We start from the raw sequence: 26582 nt of genomic DNA, 5'->3' as shown, positions 1-26582 counted from the left end.
ACTGTTTGCATTACTCTGCACATTATTTTATCTCTTGGCATTGTGCAGCCAGCCGTTTTCTTTTCTGTATGGACCTGGTTACAACCACAGCAGAAACGGAACCTGGAGTATTTAGGTAGGGTCCCGTTACTTTAGGAGCTTTTTTTTTTAGGTGGTGCTTACAAATTCAACCATCTATCGAGTCCTTCGGAACCATTTTTGTCTTCGAAATTAATAATTTTGAAGTCCAGAAGCGGTCTTCTGCAGCAGCTGATAGGACATTTCTTTCCAAATTTGTTCCCATTTTCTGTACACAACAGAGACATGAATAATAAGCAAATTGTTTATTATTCTTCATTTCACATATTCAAACTCCTTTCCTTGTGCTTTTCTTTCTCTGTTTAATCAGGTTGATTACATTCTTCTGGAAGCAGAACAATGGTAATGCAAAACCTTATATTTTGAATGTATTTGCACTGTACATATTTGTATTTGTACTCTTTCCAAACTGATCCTTGGAAGAAAACACCCCATACTTGTGACAGTGATCCCGTTCTAGGTGTTCCAGTTGGGTTTCACCCTTCACCTCCTTCAGTGCAGATCCCTAATGAACGACCACCAATCCGGCACGTGTATACTCATCGTCAGACACCGGCTCCTCCTCTAGTTTCTACCTTGTCTGCGGATCCTGTTGTTGCTTCTGTCACAGAACCTTCAAGACTTGATCTTCCCATTGCTTTACGGAAAGGTAAACGTAGTTGTACCCTCCATCCCATTTCCAATTTTGTTTCAGCCACTCGCCTTTCCGCTTCACATCGCCAGTTTGTTTCACTGTTGTCATCTATTTATATACCTACGAATGTCCAAGAGGCTCTTAGCTCACCTGGGGGGCGGCAGGCAATGGAGGAGGAACTCTTTGCCCTTCTGCATACTCAAACGTGGGAGCTCACTACTCTTCTTCCTGGTAAGCATGTTGTGGGTAGTAAATGGGTGTAAATTGTTAAATTCTTTTTGGATGGTAGTGTGGAGCGTCTAAAGGCCAGACTTGTTGCTAAAGGTTATTCACAAGTTGTATGGGGTGGATTATATGGAGACCTTCTCTCCAGTGGCTACGATTGGCTCTGTCCGTGTCTTAATTTCCCTGACAGTTATGTATGATTGGCCCTTGTTTCAACTTGGCATTAAAAATGCCTTCCTTCATGGTGACCTTATGGAGGAGGTATATATGGAGCAACCACCTGGGTTTGTTGCTCAGGGGGAGGATGGTAAGGTGTGCAGATTGAAAAAGGCAATTTATGGGTTGAAACAATCGCCTCGTGCTTGGTTTGGGAAGTTTAGTGAAGTGGTGAAGAATTTTGGAATGAAATAATGCCAGGTTGACCACTCAGTGTTCAACTATGATTCAGAAGTCGGAAAGATTTTATTAGTGGTCTATGTGGATGATATTGTCATAACTAGTAGTGACAAATTGGGGATCGATAAACTAAAGGTCTTTCTGCAAAATCATTTTCAAACAAAAGACCTTGGGACATTGAAGTATTTCTTGGGTATAGAAGTTGCTAGATCAAGACAAGGTGTAACCCTGTGCCAAAGAAAATATGTTCTTGATCTGCTGGATGAAACATGACTATTAGGTGCAAAACCGGATGAAACTCCCATGGAACCAAATGCTAAGTTGAGCAGTGATACAGAGGAAATATTTGATGATCCTGGAAGGTATAAATGGCTAGTGGGGAAGTTGAACTATTTGACTATCACGAGACCAGACATCTCCTTTGCAGTCAGTGTGGTGAGCCAATTTATGCAGAACCCTCGTATACTTCACTGGGATGCAGTTTTTAGAATTGTAAGGTACCTGAAGGGAGCTCCAGGCCGTGGGTTATTGTACAAACCAGGAGGAAAACTTGAAGTAATTGGGTATACAGAAGCAGATTGGGCAGGCTCTGTGTCTATAGAAGATCTACTACAGGTTACTACACATTTCTTGGAGGAAATTTTGTGACATGGAAGAGTAAGAAGCAGACGGTTGTGGCAAGGAGCAGTGCTGAAGACGAATACAGAGCCATGGCACACACTACATGTGAATTAGTATGGCTGAGGAATCTCCTACAAGAAATCGGGTTCTCCATGGATAGACCTATGAAATTGTACTGTGACAATCAAGTTGCACTCCACATCTCATCTAACCCTGTTTTTCATGAGAGAACAAAGCACATAGAGATTGTTTGCCACTTTGCGAGGGAGAAGGTCCTTACTGGAGAGATAAGCAAAGAACACGTGGGATCAGGTGATCAATGGGCAGATTTGTTTACAAAAGGCTTAAACTCAGGGAGAGTGAACTATATTTGTAACAAGCTGGGATTATATGACATATATTCTCCAGCTTGAGGGGGAGTGTTAGAGCTAGCCGTATAAGGGTAGATTAGTCATTTTATTTCTGTTAAGTTATGTGCTTAATTGGCAGTTTTAATAGAGACTTCCTGTCCCATACTTAAGTGGGGGCAGTTTAGTCTTTGTACAACTAATTAGAGGCTAATTCATATTAGGGTCGACTGATAGGGTTTAGGCTATGAGATTCGACTGTTCTTCTTCTTCCTTCTTCTTCTTCTTCTTTCTCCCTTACTCTCTACTGGTTCGAACTACTTAAACACGGCTGTCAAAACAAGAACAAATCATTTTATAACAGAACCAAAACAATGATGACAAAAAGTAAAAGATGACAAATTCATCAGTCCTGGCATAGCTAATCATTGGAAAGACATCCCTCATGCATGCTTTAAAAAAATGGCTAAAATTTATCTATATTTAACAACATAGTTATAATTAAGAATATTGAAGTGAAGCAAACCTGTGCCACAGATAATGATAATTGGCCCCATTTTCGCTGGAAGGTGGTTGGATCTATTGCAGATTTTGGATTAAGCATTAAAGGTGGTGGCAGTGGTACAGGTGCAGGTGCAGGTGGTAGACCTAAACCAAGTGAGTGATCAATGGCTAAGCTAGACTGTGGAGCAGGAGTTGGTAAAGCTGGACTGGGATATGTTGGTTCTGGTTGTGTCTGTGAAGCAGTAAGATAAATGGAACCATCATATACAGGAGCACTGTATGCAGAACCATTATTACTAGGAGCTCTGTTTTCTTCCTTCTCAGAGGTGCTAAGCAGCAGATCATTGTCATTTGCATCCATTCTTTGGGCTGGAATTACATTTTCTGCAGATTCTCCAACAGACAAATTTCCAATTTCTTCCGAAAACTCAAATGATCCCCGGTGTTCCTTATCAGTAAGCATGTAAGAAGGCTGCAAGATCTTAAACCAGTCAGACAGTAATTTTTCTGGCAACCCTTTGCATTCAAAAAACAGAAGGAAAACCAGGATATAAGCTAGTAGAAGAAAGAATATACAATGAAACATATGGCAATATTCAATTTAGAAACTCAGGTTTATATTTTGTCGTCTGGCTCAAACACCGAGAATGCCAAAAGCCACTAATTGAGTATTTTTGGAAGTTGGAATGATTGTAAGATATGAAGTCTGTTACCTAAAATCCTTTATACATTTAAATATGGACGAAGATAACTTATCTATCAAAAAAATATGGATGAAGATAGCTATAACACAGAACGAAGAACTAGTATAAAGAAAAAATACATTTAAACCTGTAACTAGTTAGAAGTTTATATTTGGGTAATAATTTAGGCAAACCCGTTATGTGACAAATGGAGCACACCCACCATTTATGGCCAAATTACACTCTGATGAAATGGGAACTCTTTAAGAAATATCAACTATTATTAACAAGGGCATCTTTTATCAGGAACCGCCCTAATAAGAAACATTAAATTTTGTCATCTTGATCATACACCGAGGACAAATGCCTAAAGCCATTTGTGATTTCTGCACTAGTGAAAAATCCTCTAGATTATAGAAAGTCTTTACATTACAAAATACTTGCTCTTCTCACAGGAATACTAGAAGGCCTGATACTGAGAAATAGTACAGCTTGCAGATGGCATCATTCTATTTTGTGAAGGGGAACCAATGGAGATGGAGAATTTGAAACATTTAGTGACACACTTTGAGAGGGTCTCTAATAGGAGTGGCAATGGGGCGGGTTCAAGGTGGGGATCATATTCCCTGTCCCCATCCCCGATCCTCGTCGGGGGTAAAATTTGTCCTTCATCCCTGATCCCCGACGGGGATGGGTTCCCCATGGGGACCCAAATCCCCAAAATTTTTTTAGATAATTTTTTTTTGAAAATTAAATTTACTTAAAATAAATAAATATTTTAAATTAGAAATAATGTTTTAAATATGTTTTGATATATGTATATATACAAATAATATAATAATATATATTTAATATAAATAAAATTTAATATATATAATCGGGGCCGGGTGGGGTGGGGACCTCAATCCCCATACCCGACCCCGACCTCGATTAGGGATTCCTATTGATCCCTGTCCCTGTCCCCACCCCACCAAAACAATCCCCATCCCCGACCTAATGGGGTCAGGGAAGTCAGGTCCCTGTCGGGGATGGGGAAAATTGCCATTCCTAGTCTCTAATTTGAAAGCTGTTTGTTCTGTAGCTACAGTAGTTCGAACCAGGATAAGAGAAGAAGAAGAAGAAGAAGAAGAAGAAGAAGATGAAGATGAAGAGAACAATCGAACTTGATAGATTAAACCCTATCAGTCGACCCTTAATATGGATTAACCTCTAATTAGTAGTACAAGGACTAAACTGCCCCCACTTAAGTATGGGACAAGAAGTCCTATTAAGACTGCCACATAAGCACATAACTTAATAGAAATAAAATGACTAATCTACCCTTATTCGGCTAGCCTAACACTCCCCTCAAGTTGGAGAATATATGTCATATAATCCCAGCTTGTTACATATATAGTTCACTCTCCCTAAGCTTAAGCCTTTTGTAAACAAATCTGCCCACTGATCACCTGAGCCCACATGTTCTGTGCTTATCTCTCCATTAAGGACCTTCTCCCTCACAAAGTGGCAATTAATCTCTATGTGCTTTGTCCTCTCATGAAAAACCGGGTTGGATGAGATGTGGAGTGCAGCTTGATTGTCACAGTACAATTTAATAGGTCTATCCATGGAGAATCCGATTTCTTGTAGGAGATTCCTCAACGATACTAATTCACATGTAGTGTGTGTCATGGCTCTATATTTGGCTTCAGCACAGCTTCTTGCCACAACCGTCTGCTTCTTACTCTTCCATGTCACAAGATTTCCTCCAAGAAATGTGCAGTAACCTGTAGTAAATCTTCTATCAGACATAGAGCCTGCCCAATCTGCTTCTGTATACCCAATTACTTCAAGTTTTCCTCCTGGTTTGTACAATAACCCACGACCTGGAGCTCCCTTCAGGTACCTTACAATTCTAAGAACTGCATCCCAGTGAGGTATATGAGGGTTCTGCATAAATTGGCTCACCACACTGACTGCAAAGGAGATGTCTGGTCTCGTGATAGTCAAATAGTTCAGCTTCCCCACTAGTTGTCTATACCTTCCAGGATCATCAAATATTTCCCCTGTATCATTGCTCAACTTAGCATTTGGTTCCATGGGAGTTTCAGCCGGTTTTGCACCTAACAGTCATGTTTCATCCAGCAGATCAAGAACATATTTTGTTTGGCATAGGTTTACACCTTGTCTTGATCTAGCAACTTCTATACCCAAGAAATACTTCAATGTCCCAAGGTCTTTTGTTTGAAAATGATTTTGCAGAAAGACCTTTAGTTTATCGATCCCCAATTTGTCACTACTAGTTATGACAATATCATCCACATAGACCACTAATAAAATCTTTCCGGCTTCTGAATCATAGCTGAACACTGAATCGTTAAACTGGCATTGTTTCATTCCAAAATTCTTCACCACTTCACTAAACTTCCCAGACCAAGCACGAGGCGATTGTTTCAACCCATAAATTGCCTTTTTCAGTCTGCACACCTTACCATCCTCCCCTGAGCAACTAACCCAAGTGGTTGCTCCATATATAACTCCTCCATAAGGTCACCATGAAGGAAGGCATTTTTAATGTCAAGTTGAAACAAGGGCCAATCATACATAACTGCCAGGGAAATTAAGACACGGATAGAGCCAATCTTAGCCACTGTTGAGAAGGTTTCCATATAGTTCACTCCATACAACTGTGAAAAACTTTTAGCAACAAGTCTGGCCTTCAGACGCTCCACACTACCATCTGGCAAGTATTTATATACACCCATTTACAACCCACAACATGCTTACCAGGTGGAAGAGTAGTGAGCTCCCACGTATGCTGAAGGGCAGAGAGTTCCTCCTCCATTGCCTACCGCTACCCAGGTGAGCTAAGAGCCTCTCGGACATTCTTAGGTATAGAAATATATGACAATAGTGAAACAAACTGGCGATGTGAAGCGGAAAGGCGAGATACTGAAACAAAATTGGAAATGGGATGGAGGGTACAACTACGTTTACCTTTTCATAAAGCAATGGGAAGATCAAGTCCTGAAGGTTCAGGGACAGGAGCAACAACAGGATCTGTAGACAAGGTAGAAGCTGGAGGAGGAGCCGATGTCTATCGATGAGTATACACGTGCCGAATCGGTGGTCGTTCAGTCGGGATCTGCACTGGAGGAGGTGAAGGGTCAACCCCAACTGGAACACCCGGAATGGGATCACTGACTCGAAGAGGAAGCAAAGGTGGAGACACAGATACTTCAGGTCCCGAGAAGAAGGGGAAAGACTAAAAAAAGGTGACATCAGGACAAACATAGCACTTCCGAGTATTGGGATTATAACACTTGTACCCTTTTTGAGTCCGAGAGCCAAGAAAGACACACTTAATAGAGCGTGCATCCAGCTTGTCTATTCCAGGACTCAGATTGTGAACAAAGCACACACAACCAAAGATACGAGGTGTTAATGGAAAGGGAGACAAGGTGGGGAACAAGATAGAGAAAGGAGACCGACCATGAAGAATTAAGGAGGGCATCCGATTAATAAGGAAACACGCAGTAAGTACAACATCACTCCAAAATCGTTTAGGAACACTCATATGATGAAGAATAGACCAAGCAGTTTCAAGGAGATGACGGTTCTTTCGTTCAGCCACCCCATTTTGTTGGGGAGTGGATGCACATGAAGTTTGATGAATGATGCCATACTGTTCTAAATACTGTTGAAAGGAAGTAAGAAAGTATTCACGACCGTTATCTGAACGAAGAACTTTAATTGGAACACCAAATTGTGTATGTATTTCAGCATGAAATTTTTGAAAAATGGAAAATAATTCACTCTTTTCTTTCATTAAATAAATCCATGTCATCTTTGAACAATCATCAATAAAAGTGACAAAATACTTGTAACCATTATAAGACTCTATTTTAATCGGGCCCCAAACATCTGAATGAACCAAAGAAAAAGGACTCAACATATGACTTTCAACTCTAGGACTGAAGGGAACACGACGATGTTTCCCATATTGACACGGCTCACACTGTAAAGACAACAAATGACTCAAAGACGGAATCAGTATCTTGAGTGCCTTGAGAGATGGATGTCCTAGTTGACAATGCCACTGTAGAGGAGTGAGTGAAGTCTGAAGTGCAACTGACGATCCACCACCGTCAAGGTAATACAATCCACCAGCCTCATGCCCCCCACCAATCTTCTTCCCAGTCTTGAGATCCTGAAAAACACAAAAGGAAGGGAAAAATGTAATAGAGCAATTAAGAGTTTTGGTTAATTTACTAACAGACATAAGATTGAATGGAAACTTAGGGACATATAGAACTGATGATAAAGAAAGAGAAGCCGTGTCAACATTACGAACACCACAGATGGGAGAAGAGGAACCGTAGGCAAGGGTAACAGTTTAAGATGTGGAAGTTTCAGAGAGGGAAGAGAACACACCTGGAGTCCCGGTCATGTGATCAGAGGCTCCAGAGTCAATAATCCAGGGAGAGGGTTTGGATGACAGACAAGCTATACCTGAGTGGGCAAGGGTGGCAGTAGTATGTTGTGAAGTAGTCTGGAGGAACTGCTCATACTCATCACGCGGTACACTCACCATCTCCTTCCCGAAAATAGATGTAGATGTGGAAGGAGTTAGATCTGCCTATTGGTTATCACTAACATCAACCCCACCAGCTACTGCATGATTGGCCCATGTAGAAGGAGGGCCATGGAGATCATAACAGAAATTCACTGAATGTCCGCCCATGCCACAATGGGTACACTTCCTTGTAGAGTTACTTTTTCCTTTACTACGGCCTCCCCCTGAGTCACGACCACCTCGGGAGGCATGTCCTCCCCCTTTAGTACCACGTCCACCTCCTTTGGCTATCACAAATGCTGATTTGTCAGACTGTGTGGGATTCTCTGTAGGCCCCAAAGAAATCCTACAAAGCCGTGCAAACACTTCCTCAAGTGTAGGAAGAGTAGAGCCCCCTAATATTTGGGCCTTAACTGGTTCATATTCTGATTTCAACCCCACTAAGAACCTAGTGACATCTAGTTGTTCCCTCTGTTGTTACTGAACCTTAACATCTGGAGTGAGGGGATGATAGACATTGAGTTCATTTCTGAGGCTCTTCATACTGACATAGTACTCTTCTAGGGTTTTATTCCCTTGCTGCAGATCGAAATACTCCTGATAGAGTTGATATACCCTTGTAGTATTATCCCGCCCAGAATAAAGCTTCTTGGCATGTTCCCATATGTCCTTAGCTGTATCTAAGAACATAAAGTTGGCACTTATTTTGGGTTCCATACTATTCCATAACCATGTCATGATCCTGTTCCCAGTCATCAAACCCTGAAGAGTCAGCAGGTGGTTTATCTTCCTTCACATGCTTCACTTTCCTCTTTGCCTTGAGAAAAACTTCCACTGACTTGGCCCATGGTATATAGTTCTCACCATTAAGTTTAATTAAAGTCATCTGCACACCCATATAGTCAGAGGGAATCACCACACTAGGTTTCTGATCACTACGACCATCTTCAGTTGCTGCCATGATGCTCTAGCAATGCTACTTCTAATCTGAATTCCCAGTAGCCAACTAAGTACTGCTGTTAGGAGTTTGATGTTCCAGACACTACAGCAGTCCCCAAACACAGTTGATAGGTACACAAACTTTTGTTCTTGTTCACACCACTACTGATTTCACAAAATCATGAATCACACTGACATTAATTCAGCAACTCACTGACTGCATACAAGCCCTCTTGAAGCTGCTCAATAAAGATTGAGCATCACAAGCACCACCACACAACCATAGCTGTCACACATGGTACAGATCTGTCTGACCTTTTCAGAGGGCACTACAAGTCCAAAGAAAACATCAACTACTGCCACTGCAGTAACCTGTCATTCAATTCAGGTCACTTGTGACCAACAAGGGCTTCAAAACAACTACAGACCAACAAAAAAAAGGGTCAAACATACCCTTACACCATTCGGCCACTGTAAACACAGCTTGTTCTTGGACCTTTTTCCAAGAACCAAGGCTACAAAGAACCTAGTTCTCTAGGTTCTGATAAGTCCCCACAGGTTTTGAAGGCTTTCAACCTAGAAATACCAACAACACAAAAAAAAAGGAGCTAACCGACCTTCGATGGAGAGATTTCAGTCGACCATCCACTTCTGAAGTTGTTCTCTTGAAAAAACAGTCAGGTTCTGCGTAGAGAAAGAAGAACTGAGGTGTTCTCAGACCTAGGTCAAATCTGTGTTCTCCATTTTTCAGTCCAGAAAGAAGAAAAAAAATGAGGTCACGAATCTGTGAGGTGATTTAGAGAGCAACGTCCTGCTCTGATACCATGTTTGTTCTGTAGCTACAGTAGTTCAAACCAGGAGAAGAGAAGAAGAAGAAGAAGAAGATGAAGATGAAGATGAAGAGAACAGTCGAACTTGATAGATTAAACCCTATCAATCGACCCTTAATATGGATTAGCCTCTAATTAGTAGTACAAAGACTAAACTGCCCCCACTTAAGTATGGGACAGGAAGTCCTATCAAGACTGCCACATAAGCACATAACTTAACAGAAATAAAATGACTAATCTACCCTTATTCGGCTAGCTCTAACAAAAGCCAATTGGAATAAGAGCTGTGTAGCGGGAATAAATAGGCAAGAAGAAGAGGTGCTACCTATGGCAACAATCAAGGCTATGGGGTAAGTGATTGGCCTATGGTATATTTGGGTTTGCCTCTAGGGGGTAATCCTAGGTTAGAGAGTTTTTGGCACCCAGTTTTGGAAAGAATCACAAAGAAATTAGCAGGTTGGAAAAGAAATTACATTTCACTAGGGGGTAGACATAGAATCACTCCAATCAAGTCTACTTTGTCCAACCTACTGGTATATTTCTTGTCACTTTCAAGATACCTATTAAGGTAGCAAGTCAAATTGAAAAACTGATGAGAGACATTCTTTGGGAACCGTGTGATTCAAAAAACGATCATCTAGTGAAGTGGGGGATTGTCACTAGGAAGCAGGAGGATGGGGGTTTAGGCATTGGTAATATTAGGTTAAGAAGCCTGGCCTTGTTAGGAAAGTGGTTATGGAGATTTCCCATAGAGCAAGATAGCTTGTGGCATTAGGTGTTTGTGAGCATTCATGGTATGACAACAAACGGATGGGATGCTGGTGTCAACCCCAAGGCCTCTCATTTATCCCCCTGGAAAGCAATAGTTGGAGTCCTACCATCTTTTCAACCTTTAAAAAGGTATGATGCTTGCCCATGTAACAAAATTTTGTTTTGGGAAGACATTCAGGTTGGGAACGCTCCCCTTAAGGATAGGTTCCCGGTTATGTATTCTCTTTCTTTAGACAAATTAAAGGTATTTCCTCTATTTGTGTGAATGAGGGTTCTTGTGACTTAGGTCTGAGGAGAGGGTTGAGGGACTCAGTAGTGGCCTTTGCAGATGAGCTGTTCTCTTTGTTGGGTGCTGCTTTTCTAGACCAGCCTTACCCAGATAATAGAATATGGTCAGAGTCCTCCTTAGGGTTATTTTGTTGCTCTTCATTTTTCAATGCTTTACTTAGTTTTGTTGTTGTTCCTACCCCTTTCCCTACAAAATAAGTGTGAGATACTCCTGTCCCACCAAAGGTTAGGGCCTTTTGCTGGGAAGAGGTTCTCCAAAAGGTTAACACTTCGGACGTACTTCAAAGAAAAAGGAAAGATTGGTGCCTTTCACCACATGTTTGTTGCCTTTGCTTGATGAGTGGTGAGACAGTAGCTCATCTATTTATTTCATGTCCTTTTACTTCTTCTATTTGGGTTGGTTCACCTCTCTCTTTGGTTGCTGGCGGACTCCTCCTTCATGTGTGCGGAATCATTTTGACTCTAGCTTCTTCCAATTACCAAAGAAAAGAGGCATGGTGATGTGGAAAACAACAAGAGCAGTTGTTATATGGTCAATGTGGGAGGAGAGAAATAATAGGATCTTCCAAGGGCAGGAAAGATCCAAAGAAGCACTTATAGAGGGCATCACCACCAGGATCATACATTGGCTGAAAGCTTTGGAGCTTTTAAAGATTTTTCCCTTACTGACTTCACTAGAGAATGGAATGTCATAGCTGGTTCCTCATCTTTCTTTCCTTCAGTTTAGGAAAGTTAGATCCCACCACCTTGCTTTAGAGGGAAACTGAATTTCGACGGAAGCTCTCTAGGCAACTCAGGCCCCTTGGGTGTGTAGGGGGTGCTTTCAGAGGGGGGTAGAGTGCTGGCCTGATATTCAGGCCCTATAGGAGTGTGAGACTCCTTAAGGGAAGAAGTTTTTGCTTTACTCCAAGGTCTCAGATTGGCAAAGCAATGGGGAATGCAACAGTTACAAGTGGAGGGAGACTCTGAACTGGTAATAGGCTGGTTGCAATCTAGAAGCTTGGTCACCCGGCTTTTCAGACAACAGCTAAGAGAAATCTTGAGCTTAGCAAGGGAGATTGGGGTGAGGTTTAATTGGGCAAGAAGATCAGCAAATGGTACGGCTGATGCTTTAGCTAAGCAAGGAGTCAATAGGCAGGAGTTGTTTTGGGCCTGTTTATGAGAATTTTTATCAAAGGGTCCCCCATCCCGCCCTTGGATGGTAGCAATTGTAATCTTTATCCATTATTTTTATTGAAAGTTACCGTTTCCCATAAAAAAACAAAAACATTGTTCCAAGAAAACAATTCCATGCACGAAATTCTGACATAATAACCAAACAAATGTAGTTTCACATGTAACATGCAACAAATATTTCCACAATCTTTACTTCTCAAAAAAAGTGTTTGCAATTTTTTCAGAGAGAGAGCACCTTTTGATATAAAACGGATAGGCTGTTAAATTCATCAAATATACGATCTTTGATTTCACTGCTCTGAGTATCAGCAAAGACTGAAACTGCTTGCTTGGGAGGATTCACCACACGCTCTGCGACGGATACATTGTATTGTAAAAGCCTATAGTAGAATAAGGCTCTATCATGAACATCCTGCAGTCAAATGACCATTTAGTGGAATACTGCTGTAAAAAAATTCTAAAACTTCTTAAAATAATTGGGCACATTTTCAACTTCTTGAGGGATAGGCCAAAAAGCACCTGGTGAGAATCTGCAAGACCGGCAGCCAATGCAGCTCCCAAGGCTTTCTGAGTTTCAGGTGGTCTTCTTAGGAAACATTTCAATACTGCAGTGAGAAGATGCAAACGAACCTGTAACAAGAACATAATTATTCAGACAATAAATTAAGTAAACAATGCAATAAATTTGAGATTGGTGCTGGTAAAATGAAGGTGTGGAAAGCTAAAAAATCAAAAATCAAAAGTAGTTTTTTTTTTTTCTCTTGGAGGAAGATATCAATGAAATTGAATATCAGGAATATGAACTCATGGCTTGTTTATGAATTGTAATATGATTAGAGAAAAGATTTATGAAACAGTTCTGGTGATAAAAATAAATGCAAAAGAGTGATTAGCATTAACTCTGGTAAAGAAGCCTTGCTAGCAAAGGCCACCTCCAAATAGCTCCTAGTTTGAAAAAGATGCATCTTCATCTTATTTAACAAGAAACTCAATCTACTGAATGCATATCTAAATCAGCAAAAATCGGATTTGTTCTTTCACTCCTGAAGAACCTTCTAGTGAAATTGATGTAGTACAATCTGGGCTGATCAAGAAAATGTACAAATCAGGTTATATGTAGCTGGATTTTATGGTTGAAGCACCAATCGATGATTATATTTGATGCAAGACAACCTACAACTACGCATTGTGCTTGCAAGACCAGAAAAAGAAACACCAAAGATTCTCAACAGAGTTGCTAGCTTTGAACTATGACGCACGAAGTTTTGGATAGGCCTTGAATACTCCCACATAATCAAATTAAAGTAGAAGAAAACTAGGCCTCAATGGTATATCATGATCAAGATTGAGTAAAGAATCACACATGCAAAAAAAAATCTTCAATTCAATAGAGGGCTTTCTAATTTTTCTCCTCCAGTAATGACTCGAAGAGATGAGTAAAAATACACCGCCCAATAAATATAAACATAAGGTGGACTCAAAAAGGAGAAAACTAAGAAATATCCAACCAACTAAGAACAAGCCAAAGTATACAAGGAATATACACAAGGTTTATGGACTAAGCATCTTTAAACGACCAAAAGTAGATAATCCCACCATGCTGGTAAATTTCCACATTTTGATGCTGGAGGGGGTTCAAAAGATCTTTTAAGCCAGGCTTTTGGAATCAGAAAATATAGGACAAAGCCTTTACAAGAAACAGATAGAAGAGGTGAGGAGAGCTCAACTAATTCCTTTAAAGATAAGGAGTTGATCATGGATGTTACTCATGCTGTGCAGAGTGAGCTAGACTTGGGAAGAGGTAGTTAACATGGAAGTTGAGGTAAGCAAGTTATTGGGGATTTCTATTGAGGGTGAGGAATTTTCTTGGAAGGTTTCTAGAAAACTTGAAGAAAATGGAGGCCAACTCTGGAAGAAGAAAGAAGCATCTATAGGAGGGGCAGTTTGTTCTTCTTGTTTCAATGTCGTTATCAAGTATTTGCTTCTTTTCTTGGAGATTTGAGGGTTTTTTCATTGTATGGGTGTACGCTGGGGGTGTTTGAATTTGCTTTCTGGGGGTGATTTCTTATCACTCCTGTTGTAATTCTTCCCATCTTATTCTTAATGAATTTTCTTTTTTATTTATCTTAAAAAAAATTCCACATTTTGGCAAGGAGACTCCTAAATTTTTTTCAAACCACATAACCACTGTTGAATGGAAAATTGAAGAAGCTTTTCAGAGATGAAAATTAGGGAGTTTAGGCATGTTTTCAATTAGAAAATTGAAGATGCAAGTAATAGGCCTAAGACTATTCAATTTTGGGTTCATTGAGATGCAACTAATTGGCCCATGATTTTAGTACAGGTTGTTTGGCATTCTGTTTTATTGATGCTGACCACCAAATCAGGGCACCGGATGCTATCGAGAAAAATATCAAATGCTAATAATATATACTTGTTATAGTTTCAACTTTTCCTTTCCTTTTTCAAAATAGGTACTATTTTATAAGAGTTCCCAAAGTTCACTTTTCTCTCTTGGAATACAAGAGTATAAGTAAACAATTAGCATAATATAGAAACTGAACTTCAACAAAATAGTAATATATGCACCCCTTAACAAAGAAAAGCAACTAACACAACATGTTCAGACAAATTACTCTGGTATATCCAACATGATTGGTTTGAACAGCTGTTAAGAAATAAACATTTGGTTGAAATAGCTTTTGTTTCAACAGTTGCTAGTTTCACAAAATTCATCAGTATTTATCAGTGAATGGACTTGTCGGAATGAATTATGCCGATATGAACTACAACAGTCATAAAGGCAGCTAGAACCAATTTTAATCTACATTAAAATATGCTAAAAATTTGGAAATATATGAAATAAGTAGGTCATGTGACAAAAAAAAAAAAAGACCTAGAGAAGGTTTTGGACTTGTATCAGAATTTAGTTGTGGCGCCTATGGCTGTATCTAGGTCTTCAAAGAGTAATAGTGGTTGTGGCAGGGGAGGAAGAGAGCTGTGTACTGTGTAGGTGCTCCCTGGTGTGCAATGTAGCTGGGGGTCTGGTTCTGCATTTCTTTTTTTTTTTCGTATACCAAGGGCTTACCATTACCTTCTTTGTGTAGTCTTCCTTTGTTTCAGGGACTTCAAAGGCTTCTGTTCTGGACTCCAGACTGTCTCATCTTTGTGTATTTTCTTTTCTAATTCATTTTTTTTTCTTTCTTGACTATAAAAACAACTTTTTCTCTGACAACAACTCAATTACCTCTGCAGAATGCTCATCTTCCCAGTTTTCAACAAGACTTTCCAAAACATATGGAACATCAGACATGTCCAAAGATTATTTCCCCAACATCCATCTGAGATAAAAATCAAAGCTGATGATCAAAGTAGATCTCAGGCTTTCTCAGCTTTGTTCCAATCTGCATTATCCAACCCCTTAATGTTGCCAGAGCTTATGAATTGAAATGTGAAGTGAACACTCTTAAACAAGGAGAGAAACCGGTTTCGGTCTATTTCTCTACCTTGAAGTCCCTGTGGCATGAGATTGATCACTTAGAGACTCTTGAGTGGGAGAGTCCCAAAGATGCACAGACCCATAGAAAGCAAGTCGAGACAAACAGGGTGTTTGAGTTTCTGGCTGGTCTGAATTCAGAGTATGATATTGTGCGGCAACAGATATTGACCAGAGATAGTGTGACTCTCTCTCCCAGGCATACTCCTTAGTGCATAGTGAAGAGACCAGGAGGAAAGTCATGATGCAACCTCAGCCTCTTACACCAACGCTTGTAGCTGTTAAACCGAAATCAGGAGGTGATTCAGAAAGGGACAAGATGAAGGAAGATAAAAGAGATGTGGTATGTGAGCATTGTAAGAAACCCAAACACACAAAAGAAACATGTTGGAAACTGCATCCTCATTTGGTCCCGACAAAGTTGAGAAGCAAGAAGGGTAATGCTCATGTGGCCGTGAACATTGATTCAGCATTCTCGTCTGGCACAAGAGGCACGCCTTTAGAGACTTTAGTTGCAGTTCGGGCTGCTTTAATACAGTTGGGAAAGGAAGTTGGAAACTCAGCTCAGCCACCGCAGTCACCGTCATCCCCTGCCACATCTGCTTTCGCTCATTCATGTACTTGAGCCTCAACCTACCATGCCTCAGCTCCAAGTACTACTGAACCCTGTTGGGTAATAGATTCAGGTGCATCCGACCATATGACTAGCTTGCCTTCATTGTTTACCACTTATCATTTGTCTTCTGGTAGGGATAAAATATCTATTGCTGATGGTTCTCTTGTCCCCATTTCTGGCAAGGGTGACATCAACCTATTGGATACTATCTCCTTGTCTTCTGTCTTGCATGTTCCTAAGCTTGATACTAACCTTCTTTCAGTTAGTAGTATTACCAAACATATGAATTGCTCAGTAACTTTCTTCCCTGACCGACGTGTTTTTCAGGACTTGGAGACGAAGAAAGTGATTGGGACTGGCCGTGAAACGAATGGGATCTACCTGCTCGGGGAGAGTTCTCGTTGGGAAGAGTCAGTGGATAAGAAGTCACTTGTTTCTCAGATTGTGAGTCCGGTTATGCTTTGGCATAACCGATTGGGTTATTTGTCTTTTCGATCCTTAAAGAGTCTGTTTCCTACTTTGTTTGAGTTTGTTGAGTTGTCCCAGTTGAAATGTGAAAGTTGTGAGATTGCTAAACATTGTAGAAAATCTTATTCATTGAGTAATAAAAGGAGTAATAGTTCTTTTGATATTGTGCATATTGATGTTTAGGGGCCATATCACATCCCTTCTATGGGTGGGTATAAATATTTTTTGAAAGTTCTTAGATCTGATAATGCAAAGGAATACTTTGCTAAGCCATTGGCATCGTACTTTCTTAATCATGGGGTTATCCACCAGAGCACTTGCCCTCATACACTTCAGCAGAATGGGGTTGCAGAAAGGAAGAATAGGCACATTTTGGGGGTGGCTAGAAGTATTATGTTTACCTCCAATGTCCCTATTCGCTTCTGGGGTGATGTTATCCTCACGGCGGTATATCTTATTAATCGGGTTCCTTCCCGGGTTCTTGATATGAAATCTCCTTTTTCCCTTCGATACCCAAATGAGGAGTTGTTTACTGTTACCCTTAAAACATTTGGTTGTACCTGTTTTGCTCAGCTTCTTGGACCCCATCACTCTAAATTCGAACCAAAGGCCTCCAAATGCATCTTTCTTGGTTATGCACAAACTCAAAAGGGTTATTGCTGCTATGATCCTATCTCAGGGAAGAAGTTTGTCTCCATGGATGTCACTTTCTTTGAGGAGAAACTCGATTCTCAGGGGGAGAGCAGTGAGAGTGGGGATTTGAGTCATTTCCTTTAGGGGGAGCGCAGTGAGGGTAGGGTTAATACTTTTGGGGCTGTTCCCTTACCTATTCCATTGGGTGATGAGGGCTGCAATAGTGAGGGTGGTCAGAGGGATCAGGAGTTGAGAGTCTATCACAGGCGATGCAGGTAGGTTGATCCCAGTCATCAGCAGTCCAGGCCAGCTCCAACCTCTTCTGCGGCTCCAAGTCCAGGTATTACAGTCCCAGGGCCCACAGAGACTCCTTCCACTATTGCCACTTTGCCTCTTGCACCTTGACCTTCTCATTGCCGTCCGTAAAGGGAAACGACATTGTACCACATCTACAGCCCACTACATTTCCCAGTTTTTATCCTATGATCGCCTATCTCCCTCCTACAGGTTCTATCTTACTTCCATTGCCAATGTCCCTATTCCAAGAACAGTGCAAGAAGCCCTATCAGTCCCGGAGTGGAAATATGCAATGCAAGTTGAAATGGATGCCCTGTTGAAAAATAATACCTAGGAGCTAGTTGATCTGCCCAAAGGAAAGAAACCAGTTGGATGCAGATGGGTATTTACTGTGAAGCACAATGCAGATGGCTCCATTGAGAGGTACAAAGCTTGAGTAGTTGCAAAAGGGTTCACCCAGACCTATGGTATAGATTACTTGGAGACCTTTGCCCCGACAGCCAAGATGACCACCATTCGAGTTCTATTATCTCTTGCAGCAAGCCACACTTGGCCTTTGTACCAAATGGACGTTAAAAGTGCTTTTCTGAATGGAGACCTACAGGAAGAGGTTTACATGCGATTACCTCCTGGATTCTATGATACAGAGACAGGTAAGAAGGTCTGCCGGCTCAATAAGGCATTGTATGGTTTGAAGCAGTCACCTAGAGATTGGTTTGATAGATTCAGACTAGCCCTTGGGAAGTTCGGTTATGTACAGGCCTAATCAGATCATACATTGTTCATCAAGAGGGTGGAGTCCTCTCTGACACTACTTGCAGTATATGTTGATGATATTGTGGTGATAGGAAATGATAGCCATGAGATTGAGTCCCTTAAACAGCTCCTTCATCAAGAGTTTGAGGTGAAAGATCTTGGTGCACAACGGTATTTTTTGGGTATTGAGGTTGCTAAATCTAAACAGGGGATCTTTGTCTCTCAGAGGAAATATGTTCTAGATCTGTTGGCGGAAATTGGAAAGTTAGGTGTCAAACCTGCGGATACACCCATTGAACAGAACCACAGGGTTAGTGCAGAGAGTGGGGAGCCTCTTGAAGACAAATTTATGTTCCAACGATTAGTGGGAAAGCTCCTATATCTCTCCCTCACTCGGCCAGATATCAGTTATGCAGTTAGTGTTGTCAGCCAATACATGCATTCTCCTAGAACCACGCATCTTCTTGCAGCATAAAGAATATTACCATACTTGAAGAGATGCCCGGGTAGAGGTATACTGTTCAAGAACAATGACCACATGAAGGTGGAGGTTTATACGGATGCCGATTGGGCTGGGGGTGTTGATGACAGAAGGTCTACCTCTGGATATTGTGCCCTTGTGGGAGGTAACCTTGTCTCTTGGAGGAGTAAAAAACAGAGTGTTGTCTCTCAATCTAGTGCTGAAGCTGAATACAGGTCAATGGCTAATGGAGTGGCTGAAATTCTACGACTGAGATCACTACTTGAGGAGTTGGGTATTGAGTATGAGAAACCCCTGATGCTGTATTGTGATAATCAAGCGGCTATTAATATAACGCACAATCCGGTGCAACATTTTGTACGAGAGGGGGTCTCATCACAAGAAGTGTGTCTCCCGTACATCACTTCCAACATGCAGCTAGCAGATATCCTCACCAAAGCTGTACCAAGGAAGAAGCTAGAGGCGGATTTATCCAAGTGGGAATGATAAACATTTATTCCCAACTTGAGGGGGAGTGTAGAAAGCACTGATGTGGGCCCCACAGCTATGGTCCCACTGTGTTCGTAGGGTAGAATGTGTTATAGTTATCCTAGGGTTAGCCGGTGGTCAGTCGGTTATTTCAGTTGTTATTTATTTCAATTTTATTTTGTTCTATTTATTATGTAAATACTAAGGGTAGATCTGTCATTTCCATTTATGAGCATAACCTATAAATACTAAATAGAAGTGATGGCGGCAAGAACATTCAGATTCTGTCCCTCATTTCAACCCTTTGTGTTCTACGGTTCTCTCTTCTCTTCCTCTTCTCTTCTCTTCATTTTCCTTCTCTTTCGAACCTGAAATCTATTAGGGTTCAAGGTTGATAGCAGTCTTGAACGTCTAAAGGTATGCTGTAGTGGTTCCTTTTTCACCGCACCATGGGCTCAATTGAGGATAGAGTTTTTTCTTCTCCCATATTTTTTCCTTGGTTTGCTGCTTGTTTTGTTTTCTTGCATTACTTGAAGTCTTGATGCAATTTGCCTCATTCAAAGAAACCCAGAGCCCCTTGGAAGAAAAGAAGAGAAAAGATGGACCTTTTTTTGTAGAATACGTTTTTTCGTCAAGATCCATAATAAAAAACGGGTATTTCTCTTTGTTGGTTGCATTATATTTTGGGCTTGGTTTGGATAAATATGCAAGTAGACTAACCGAGCTACTGAATATCTGTTTTCCTTGCGAAGCCTTGATCGACCCAAGGCAGCAGCCTCTTTTCTTCAGTTGACTTGATATAAATGGCCGAGCTTCGATGTACTTGTTGACCAATGAAGCACGGAAATTCTCCTTGTTAAATGTTATTCTTTGAAAATATCAATAAAAATGCTATTCTTTGGAAACGACACTTTTAGATCAATTCCTGCAGAGGAAGAGGTTTGTATCTGAGGCAGCTTTTGGGTTTGTGAAACAAAGATAGCGACTGCAGTGACGAGGGCTTTTGGTAAATTCAGAGAATTTGAAAGTAGAGGGAAAAGCCAAAAAGGACATGGGCGAGAGTATAAAAAAGGCCACAAGTTACAGAGCTATGGTGTTAAGAAATGGATTACGTGTTAGAATTCTCCGCCTTTCCGTTATAACTGGAGCTCACTAACTAATACGTCCAACGGCATCTGGGCCTCGTGCCGCGATGCGAAACTGAAGCTATTTGAGCCTGCATTCTGCAAGTTACCTTCCTTTGGTTTTCTTGGTTGTGGTTTCTGCATCTAATTCTAATGTGATCAACCATTGAGACGCAGCGATGTATAGAGTACCAAGAGAGCTTAGCTACTTTATGCAGGTCCTCGTATTGCAATACTGTTAGAAATTGTTAGTCGATAAAGAAAAGCTAATTGCGATGCTTCATGTCACAAGTCTGGGGTGTTTTCTTCCAATGATACTCAGGGGCGGAGCCAGGGGAGTCATGATTGCCCCCACTGTCTAGAAATCCCCACACTTGATACAATTGTGAGTCCCCCCTCACTTCCAACCCAATGGTTTGTCCTCTATGGCCCATTCATAAGTTTTGGCCCCTAATAAAAAATTTCTGGTCCGCCCATGTTTACACTCCTTCTAAACAGATATCTGGCCTCTACGGTTTGCCTTCCCTCGCGTTGCATGAAAAACAAAAGACAAAAAAGAAGTTATTGTAAGCCATGATCCAAATGAGAATTGCAGCATAGGCAAAGCTTCTCTCTTTTGGGGGACATAACACAGAAGAAACTTCTCTTTGTCTTATCATTTTTTCTGTGTTTTTGCTTTTATTTTATTGATGGTTGATGAGGATTCTTGATTTTTCTATGGGGATGGGACATCTAATGTAATCGCATTTTCTTGTCCTTAACTCTTATCTGGTCGTTTCTTGGTTTGCCATCACTGGTCCATGTTCATTTGGGTTTGTAAGCGTCTGTGAACCTTACAAACTACAAAGGAATGTCTCCGCCGGAAATTATTGTAATCGCAGTTCAATACTGGTTGCTTGTACCAGCATGCACCTCCGCCGGAAATTATTGTGACAAGACTGGTTGCTTTATCTTTTTAAGTTCGGCCATCAATTTTGTTAGTATCAAGAAATCAACATGAGCTTGCAGTTCAATACTCTAGAATCTAGATGCAATCATGTTTACATGACCGCCTGCTTTTTTAAGGCTAAATACTTCATGTCAGGCATCGTTTTCAAATTAATTTCTAAAAACATTTGTGAACATTTCCCTGAGATGCTAGCAAAGAGAAAAAAAAAGTGCAGCCTTGTTACATTACCATTGTTCTGCTTCCAGAAGAATGTAATCAACCTGATTAAACAGAGAAAGATAAGCACAAGGAAAGGAGTTTGAATATGTGAAATGAAGAATACTAAACAATTTACTTATTATTCATGTCTCTGTTGTGTACAGAAAATGGGAACAAATTTGGAAAGAAATATCCTATCAGCTGCTGCAGAAGACCGCTTTTGGACTTCAAAATTATAAATTTCGAAGACAAAAATGGTTCCGAAGGACTCGATAGATGGTTGAATTTGTAAGCACCACCTAAAACAAAAAGCTTCTAAAGTAACAGGACCCCACCTAAATAGTCCAGGTTCCGTTTCTTCTGTGGTTGTAACCAGGTCCATACAGAAAAGAAAACGGCAGGCTGCACAATGCCAAGAGATAAAAGAATGTGTAGAGTAATGCAAACAGATCATTTGGAGATGCAATGAAAATGGACTTATGTAGATGTGCCCAGTTATTCTTGAATTTTGAAGATTGTGACAAGATGTTAATGAAATGATTTCAAGCATCTTTGTAAATTCGAGAATTGATCCCATCTCATTGTGATAATGATTCAAGGCCTGCCTCTAAATCTTCCAAGGTAATAGTGAGTAAACCATCTGTGTCACTACAATCAAAATCAAGCCTAAGATCCAAATTCTCTCTGGCATTGACAAGCATTGGATCCACTAAACCCCCGTTCATCTCTTGCCGCTGTTTTACTGTTGTTCCTCTCTCTATTAGTTCAGTGATTGCGTCCATGATACATGATTGATGTAATTTGAAACCATAAAGTGGGCTCTCCTCTGCTAGATTTTTCATTTTAAGATGAATGATCTGAGCTAGTACTTCAGAGCTGAAGTCACGGAAGTAGAAGAACTTGGTCACTCTTCTACAGAAGCCTTCATTAGAGGAGATTACACATTTCATTGGCTCACTGTAGCCAGCAAATATAACAACAACTTTTCCACTATCCATCATAGACGGATCTCCTCTAAAGCCTCCAACCCATAGTCCTTGTCATCAGTTTTTTGCAAGGGTATCAACCGATAGGCTTCATCCACAAAAACAATTCCTCCTGCTGCTTCTTTTATCTACCAATTGATATTTTACAACTTAGTTTCCATTTGACTATTAAAGAATTCAAATCACAAAATTTGATGGCATAAATGGCGTACCTTTCTCCTTGTCTTTGGTCCTGTTTGCCCCACAAATTCTCCAACCAGATCAGTTCTTTGCACTTCCGTAACCTTGTCAGTAGGTAAAATTCCCACCATCTGCAGCAGTTTTCCAAGGAGTCTAGCTACCATGGTTTTACCTGACAGATATAATAGTGCTCTCAGTACCTAGTAGCAGTGACGACAATTTTGTTGCTCAAGTCTTCCCATATGTCAATGATGAATTACCAGATCAGATCATTAACTATTAATTAAAAAGAAAGTTACAATGTCAATAAATTCAGAGCACAATATACACAAGGACCATCATTCAAATATAACATTTTATGCTATGTTCAGTAATAGATGCCATACATTACTGGCCCAGTATAGCATGCCAGTCATGAGATGGTACCTGCAATTCAGTTAATATGATATGACAAGAATGCAAATTAAAACAAAAAATCATAAAATTCTAACCATCCATCTATATTTTTTCCTTTTTCTAACAATTCAACTTGAGATTAAAATGTATTCCAGAAGAGTCCATTGAGCAGGAGGATTACTAAGATTTGCAGAATGCTACAAGCCTCTCATAATCTTATATGTATCATATCCATATATGTCTTGTCCACCAAATTACCTGTTCCTGGATTGCCAAGGAATGCCATGTGAGAGACCTTCCGTGCAGCAACCTTAAGCCCTAGAGCTCTACGCTTCCCATCCATGAGCATTCCCTTTGCCCATTTACATAGTTGTTGCTTAAGTTCATTCAACCCCACGATGTTCAACAATTCCTGTTTAAGTTCAGCCATCTTAGCTTTTGTCTCACTGCATGCTTCAATGGTTCTGTGCTTGTGCCGCTCTTCAAGATACCAATGCAGGAGTTCTCGCAAATTCTTACTTTCTGGGCCTTGTGAGAGGTAATTTAGAGGAGTCATTCCCTCCTGTAGCATGTTTAACCAGTTCTTACTAAGTCTGTTTGAACATAAGCTGGTTGATAGTTCTAAATTGGATATGTAATATAAATTGAGCATACATTGTCCTCAACACTGCAATCAGCATTGTAATCAAGAAGCGTCTTCACAGTTAAACAATTGTCAGCCATGAGTGAGGACCATACAGCAAGATGCAAAGGGGTCATACCATTCTGCATTAATAAAATATGAACAGAAGAAGCAAATTTTAGCACACTTCCACATTCACCTCTCTTCTAACTTCATTGAAACAGAACAAATAGGGAAAATAAGAAGGAAATGTACATTAGCTTTAGCCTCCACAGTAGCACCATGATGAAGAAGTAACCTTGCTGCTTCACTGCATCCAATCTTTCCTGCCATGTGCAATGGAGTTTCCCCATACTGAGAAAGCCACATCTCGAACCATGACATCAAAATTCAGAGAAAAGTCACTGTGGTTGATATCTGGAAGCAGTTACCCACCATATTCTTAGCTTCCAACTTGACCTTTTCAGGTCCTTGCCAATTGAGCAAAAAATTAACTATCTCAACATTATTGTAACCAGCAGATACATGAAGTGGAGTCTGCATTATCTGCATATGGAATAGAAATAACTAAGAAGAGAATCCAAAAGGAGGAATTAGCTGTCCTATTCATTCAAAGATTCACCTAGAAGAATAAAACCATAGGAAAAACTGTGGATTCAATGTGGATTTTTTCAAGCCAGATCCAAAATTGGCATATCTCTCCGGTAAAACCATGGTAGCTAGACTCCTTGGAAAACTGCTGCATAAGGTGGGAATTTTACCTACTGACAAGGTTACAGAAGTGCAAAGAACTGATCTGGTTGGAGAATTTGTGGGGTAAACAGAACCAAAGACCAGGAGAAAGGTATGCCATTTATGCCATCAAATTTTGTGATTTGAATTCTTTAATAGTCAAATGGAATCTAAGTTGTAAAATATCAATTGGTAGATAAAAGAAGCAGGAGGAGGAATTCTTTTTGCGGATGAAACCTATCGGTTGATACCCTTGCAAAACACTGATGACAAGGACTTTGGATTGGAGGCTTTAGAGGAAATCATGTCTATGATGGATAGTGGAAAAGTTGTTATATTTGCTGGCTACAGTGAGCCAATGAAACGTGTAATCTCCTCTCATGAAGGCTTCTGTAGAAGGGTGACCAAGTTCTTCTACTTCCGTGACTTCAGCTCTGAAGAATTAGCTCAGATCCTTCATCTTAAAATGAAAAATCAAGCAGAGGAGAACCCACTTTGTGGTTTAAAATTACATCAATCTTGTAGCGTGGACGCAATCACAGAACTAATAGAGAGAGGAACAACAGTAAAACAGCGGCAAGAGATGAACGGGGGTTTAGTGGATCCAATGCTTGTCAATGCCAGAGAGAATTTGGATCTTAGGCTTGATTTTAATTTTAGTGACACAGATGGTTTACTCACTATTACCTTGGAAGATTTAGAGGAAGGCCTTAAATCATTATCACAATGAGATGGGATCAATTCTCGAATTTACAAAGATGCTTGAAATCATTTCATTAACATCCTGTCACAATCTTCAAAATTCAAGAATAACAGGGCACATCTACTAAGTCCATTTTCATTGCATCTCCAAATGATCTGTTTGCATTACTCTGCACATTATTTTATCTCTTGGCATTGTGCAGCCAGCCGTTTTCTTTTCTGTATGGACCTGGTTACAACCACAGCAGAAATGGAACCTGGACTATTTAGGTGGGGTCCTGTTACTTTAGGAGCTTTTTGTTTTAGGTGGTGCTTACAAATTCAACCATCTATCGAGTCCTTCGGAACCATTTTTTTCTTCGAAATTAATAATTTTGAAGTCCAGAAGCGGTCTTCTGCAGCAGCTGATAGCACATTTCTTTCCAAATTTGTTCCCATTTTCTGTACACAACAGAGACATGAATAATAAGCAAATTGTTTAGTATTCTTCATTTCACGTATTCAAACTCCTTTCCTTGTGCTTTTCTTTCTCTGTTTAATCAGGTTGATTACATTCTTCTGGAAGCAGAACATTGGTAATGTAACAAGGCTGCACTTTTTTTTTCTCTTTGCTAGCATCTCAGGGAAATGTTCACAAATGTTTTTAGAAATTAATTTGAAAACGATGCCTGACACGAGGTATTTAGCCTTAAAAAAGCAGCGGTCATGTAAACATGATTGCATCTAGATTCTAGAGTATTGAACTGCTAGCTCATGTTGATTTCTTGATACTAACAAAATTGATGGCCGAACTTAAAAAGATAAAGCAACCAGTCTTGTGACAATAATTTCTGGCGGAGGTGCATGCTGGTACAAGCAACCAGTATTGAACTGCATTTGTGAACCCTTTGATCCACCTTTTACGTGTACCCTCCAATAAAATTGCACCACTGTATCTCCTGGATATTTTCATTTCAAAACTAAGGGCTTCATATTTTTAATGCGACTAACCAGCAACAATTTGCAAAAGAAAAGCCTTCAGGGTCAGGAGGCATTCCTTTGTAGTTTGTAATGTTCACAGACGCTTACAAACCCAAATGACCATGGACATGGCAAACCAAGAAACGACCAGATAAGAGTTAGGGATAAGAAAATACGATTACATTAGATGTCCCATCCCCATAGAAATATCAAAAATCCTCATCAACCATCAATAAAATAAAAGCAAAAACCCAGAAAAAATGATAAGACAAAGAGAAGCTTCTTCTGTGTTGTCACCCAAAAGAGAGAAGCTTCGCCTATGCTGCAATCCTCATTTGGATCATGGCTTACAATAACTTCTTTTTTGTCCTTTGTTTTTCGTGCATTGCGAGGGAAGGCAAACCATAGAGGCCAGATATCAGTTTGGAAGAAGTATAAACAGGGGCGGAGTCAGAAATTTTTTATTAGGGA

The 26582-nt window shown here is 40.3% G+C and overlaps 3 protein-coding genes across 3 annotated transcripts; 1 reads left to right on the top strand and 2 right to left on the bottom strand.

Annotated features, from left to right (window-relative positions):
• Window positions 1–2752: 2752 nt before the first annotated feature.
• LOC104592604 (beta-adaptin-like protein A) lies at window positions 2753–15375 on the bottom strand. The gene is made up of 4 exons (XM_088894027.1): window positions 15295–15375; window positions 12567–12677; window positions 12283–12459; window positions 2753–3277 (listed from the first exon to the last, which is right to left on the bottom strand). The coding sequence occupies exons 1-4, from the start codon at window positions 15358–15360 to the stop codon at window positions 2768–2770; spliced, it is 864 nt and encodes a 287-aa protein (XP_088750153.1). The 5' UTR covers window positions 15361–15375; the 3' UTR covers window positions 2753–2767.
• Window positions 15376–21647: 6272 nt separating this feature from the next.
• LOC148789622 (protein CfxQ homolog) lies at window positions 21648–24107 on the bottom strand. Its single transcript, XM_088894026.1, is given in 6 exon segments — window positions 21648–22539; window positions 22542–22647; window positions 22732–22871; window positions 23354–23657; window positions 23750–23860; window positions 23973–24107. Coding segments are annotated over 6 exon segments (1218 nt in total). The 5' UTR covers window positions 24102–24107; the 3' UTR covers window positions 21648–22111.
• Window positions 24108–24429: 322 nt separating this feature from the next.
• LOC148789621 (protein CfxQ homolog) lies at window positions 24430–26161 on the top strand. The gene is made up of 2 exons (XM_088893069.1): window positions 24430–24516; window positions 24646–26161. Exons 1-2 carry the CDS (start codon window positions 24430–24432, stop codon window positions 25177–25179), a joined length of 621 nt encoding a protein of 206 aa, XP_088749195.1. The 3' UTR covers window positions 25180–26161.
• Window positions 26162–26582: the final 421 nt, after the last annotated feature.

The sequence above is a fragment of the Nelumbo nucifera genome, chromosome 8, assembly GCF_055504915.1.
Source record: "Nelumbo nucifera cultivar China Antique chromosome 8, China Antique-T2T, whole genome shotgun sequence".
NCBI lineage: Eukaryota > Viridiplantae > Streptophyta > Magnoliopsida > Proteales > Nelumbonaceae > Nelumbo > Nelumbo nucifera.
This window is presented reverse-complemented; position numbering and strand designations above follow the sequence as displayed.

What these genes read in the sequence shown, in the direction of transcription:
- LOC104592604 (XM_088894027.1), bottom strand. Translation starts at nt 15,360, where the DNA reads ATGTCTGATGTTCCATATGTTTTGGAAAGTCTTGTTGAAAACTGGGAA. An exon ending in GTCTTGCAGATTCTCACCAG is followed by an intron (nt 12,460 to 12,566) that starts GTGCTTTTTGGC and finishes ATTTGACTGCAG; the next exon opens with GATGTTCATGATAGAGCCTT. An exon ending in TATCCGTTTTATATCAAAAG is followed by an intron (nt 3,278 to 12,282) that starts GTGCTCTCTCTC and finishes AAGATCTTGCAG; the next exon opens with CCTTCTTACATGCTTACTGA.
- LOC148789621 (XM_088893069.1), top strand. Translation starts at nt 24,430, where the DNA reads ATGGTAGCTAGACTCCTTGGAAAACTGCTGCATAAGGTGGGAATTTTA. An exon ending in AAGTGCAAAGAACTGATCTG is followed by an intron (nt 24,517 to 24,645) that starts GTTGGAGAATTT and finishes ATCAATTGGTAG; the next exon opens with ATAAAAGAAGCAGGAGGAGG.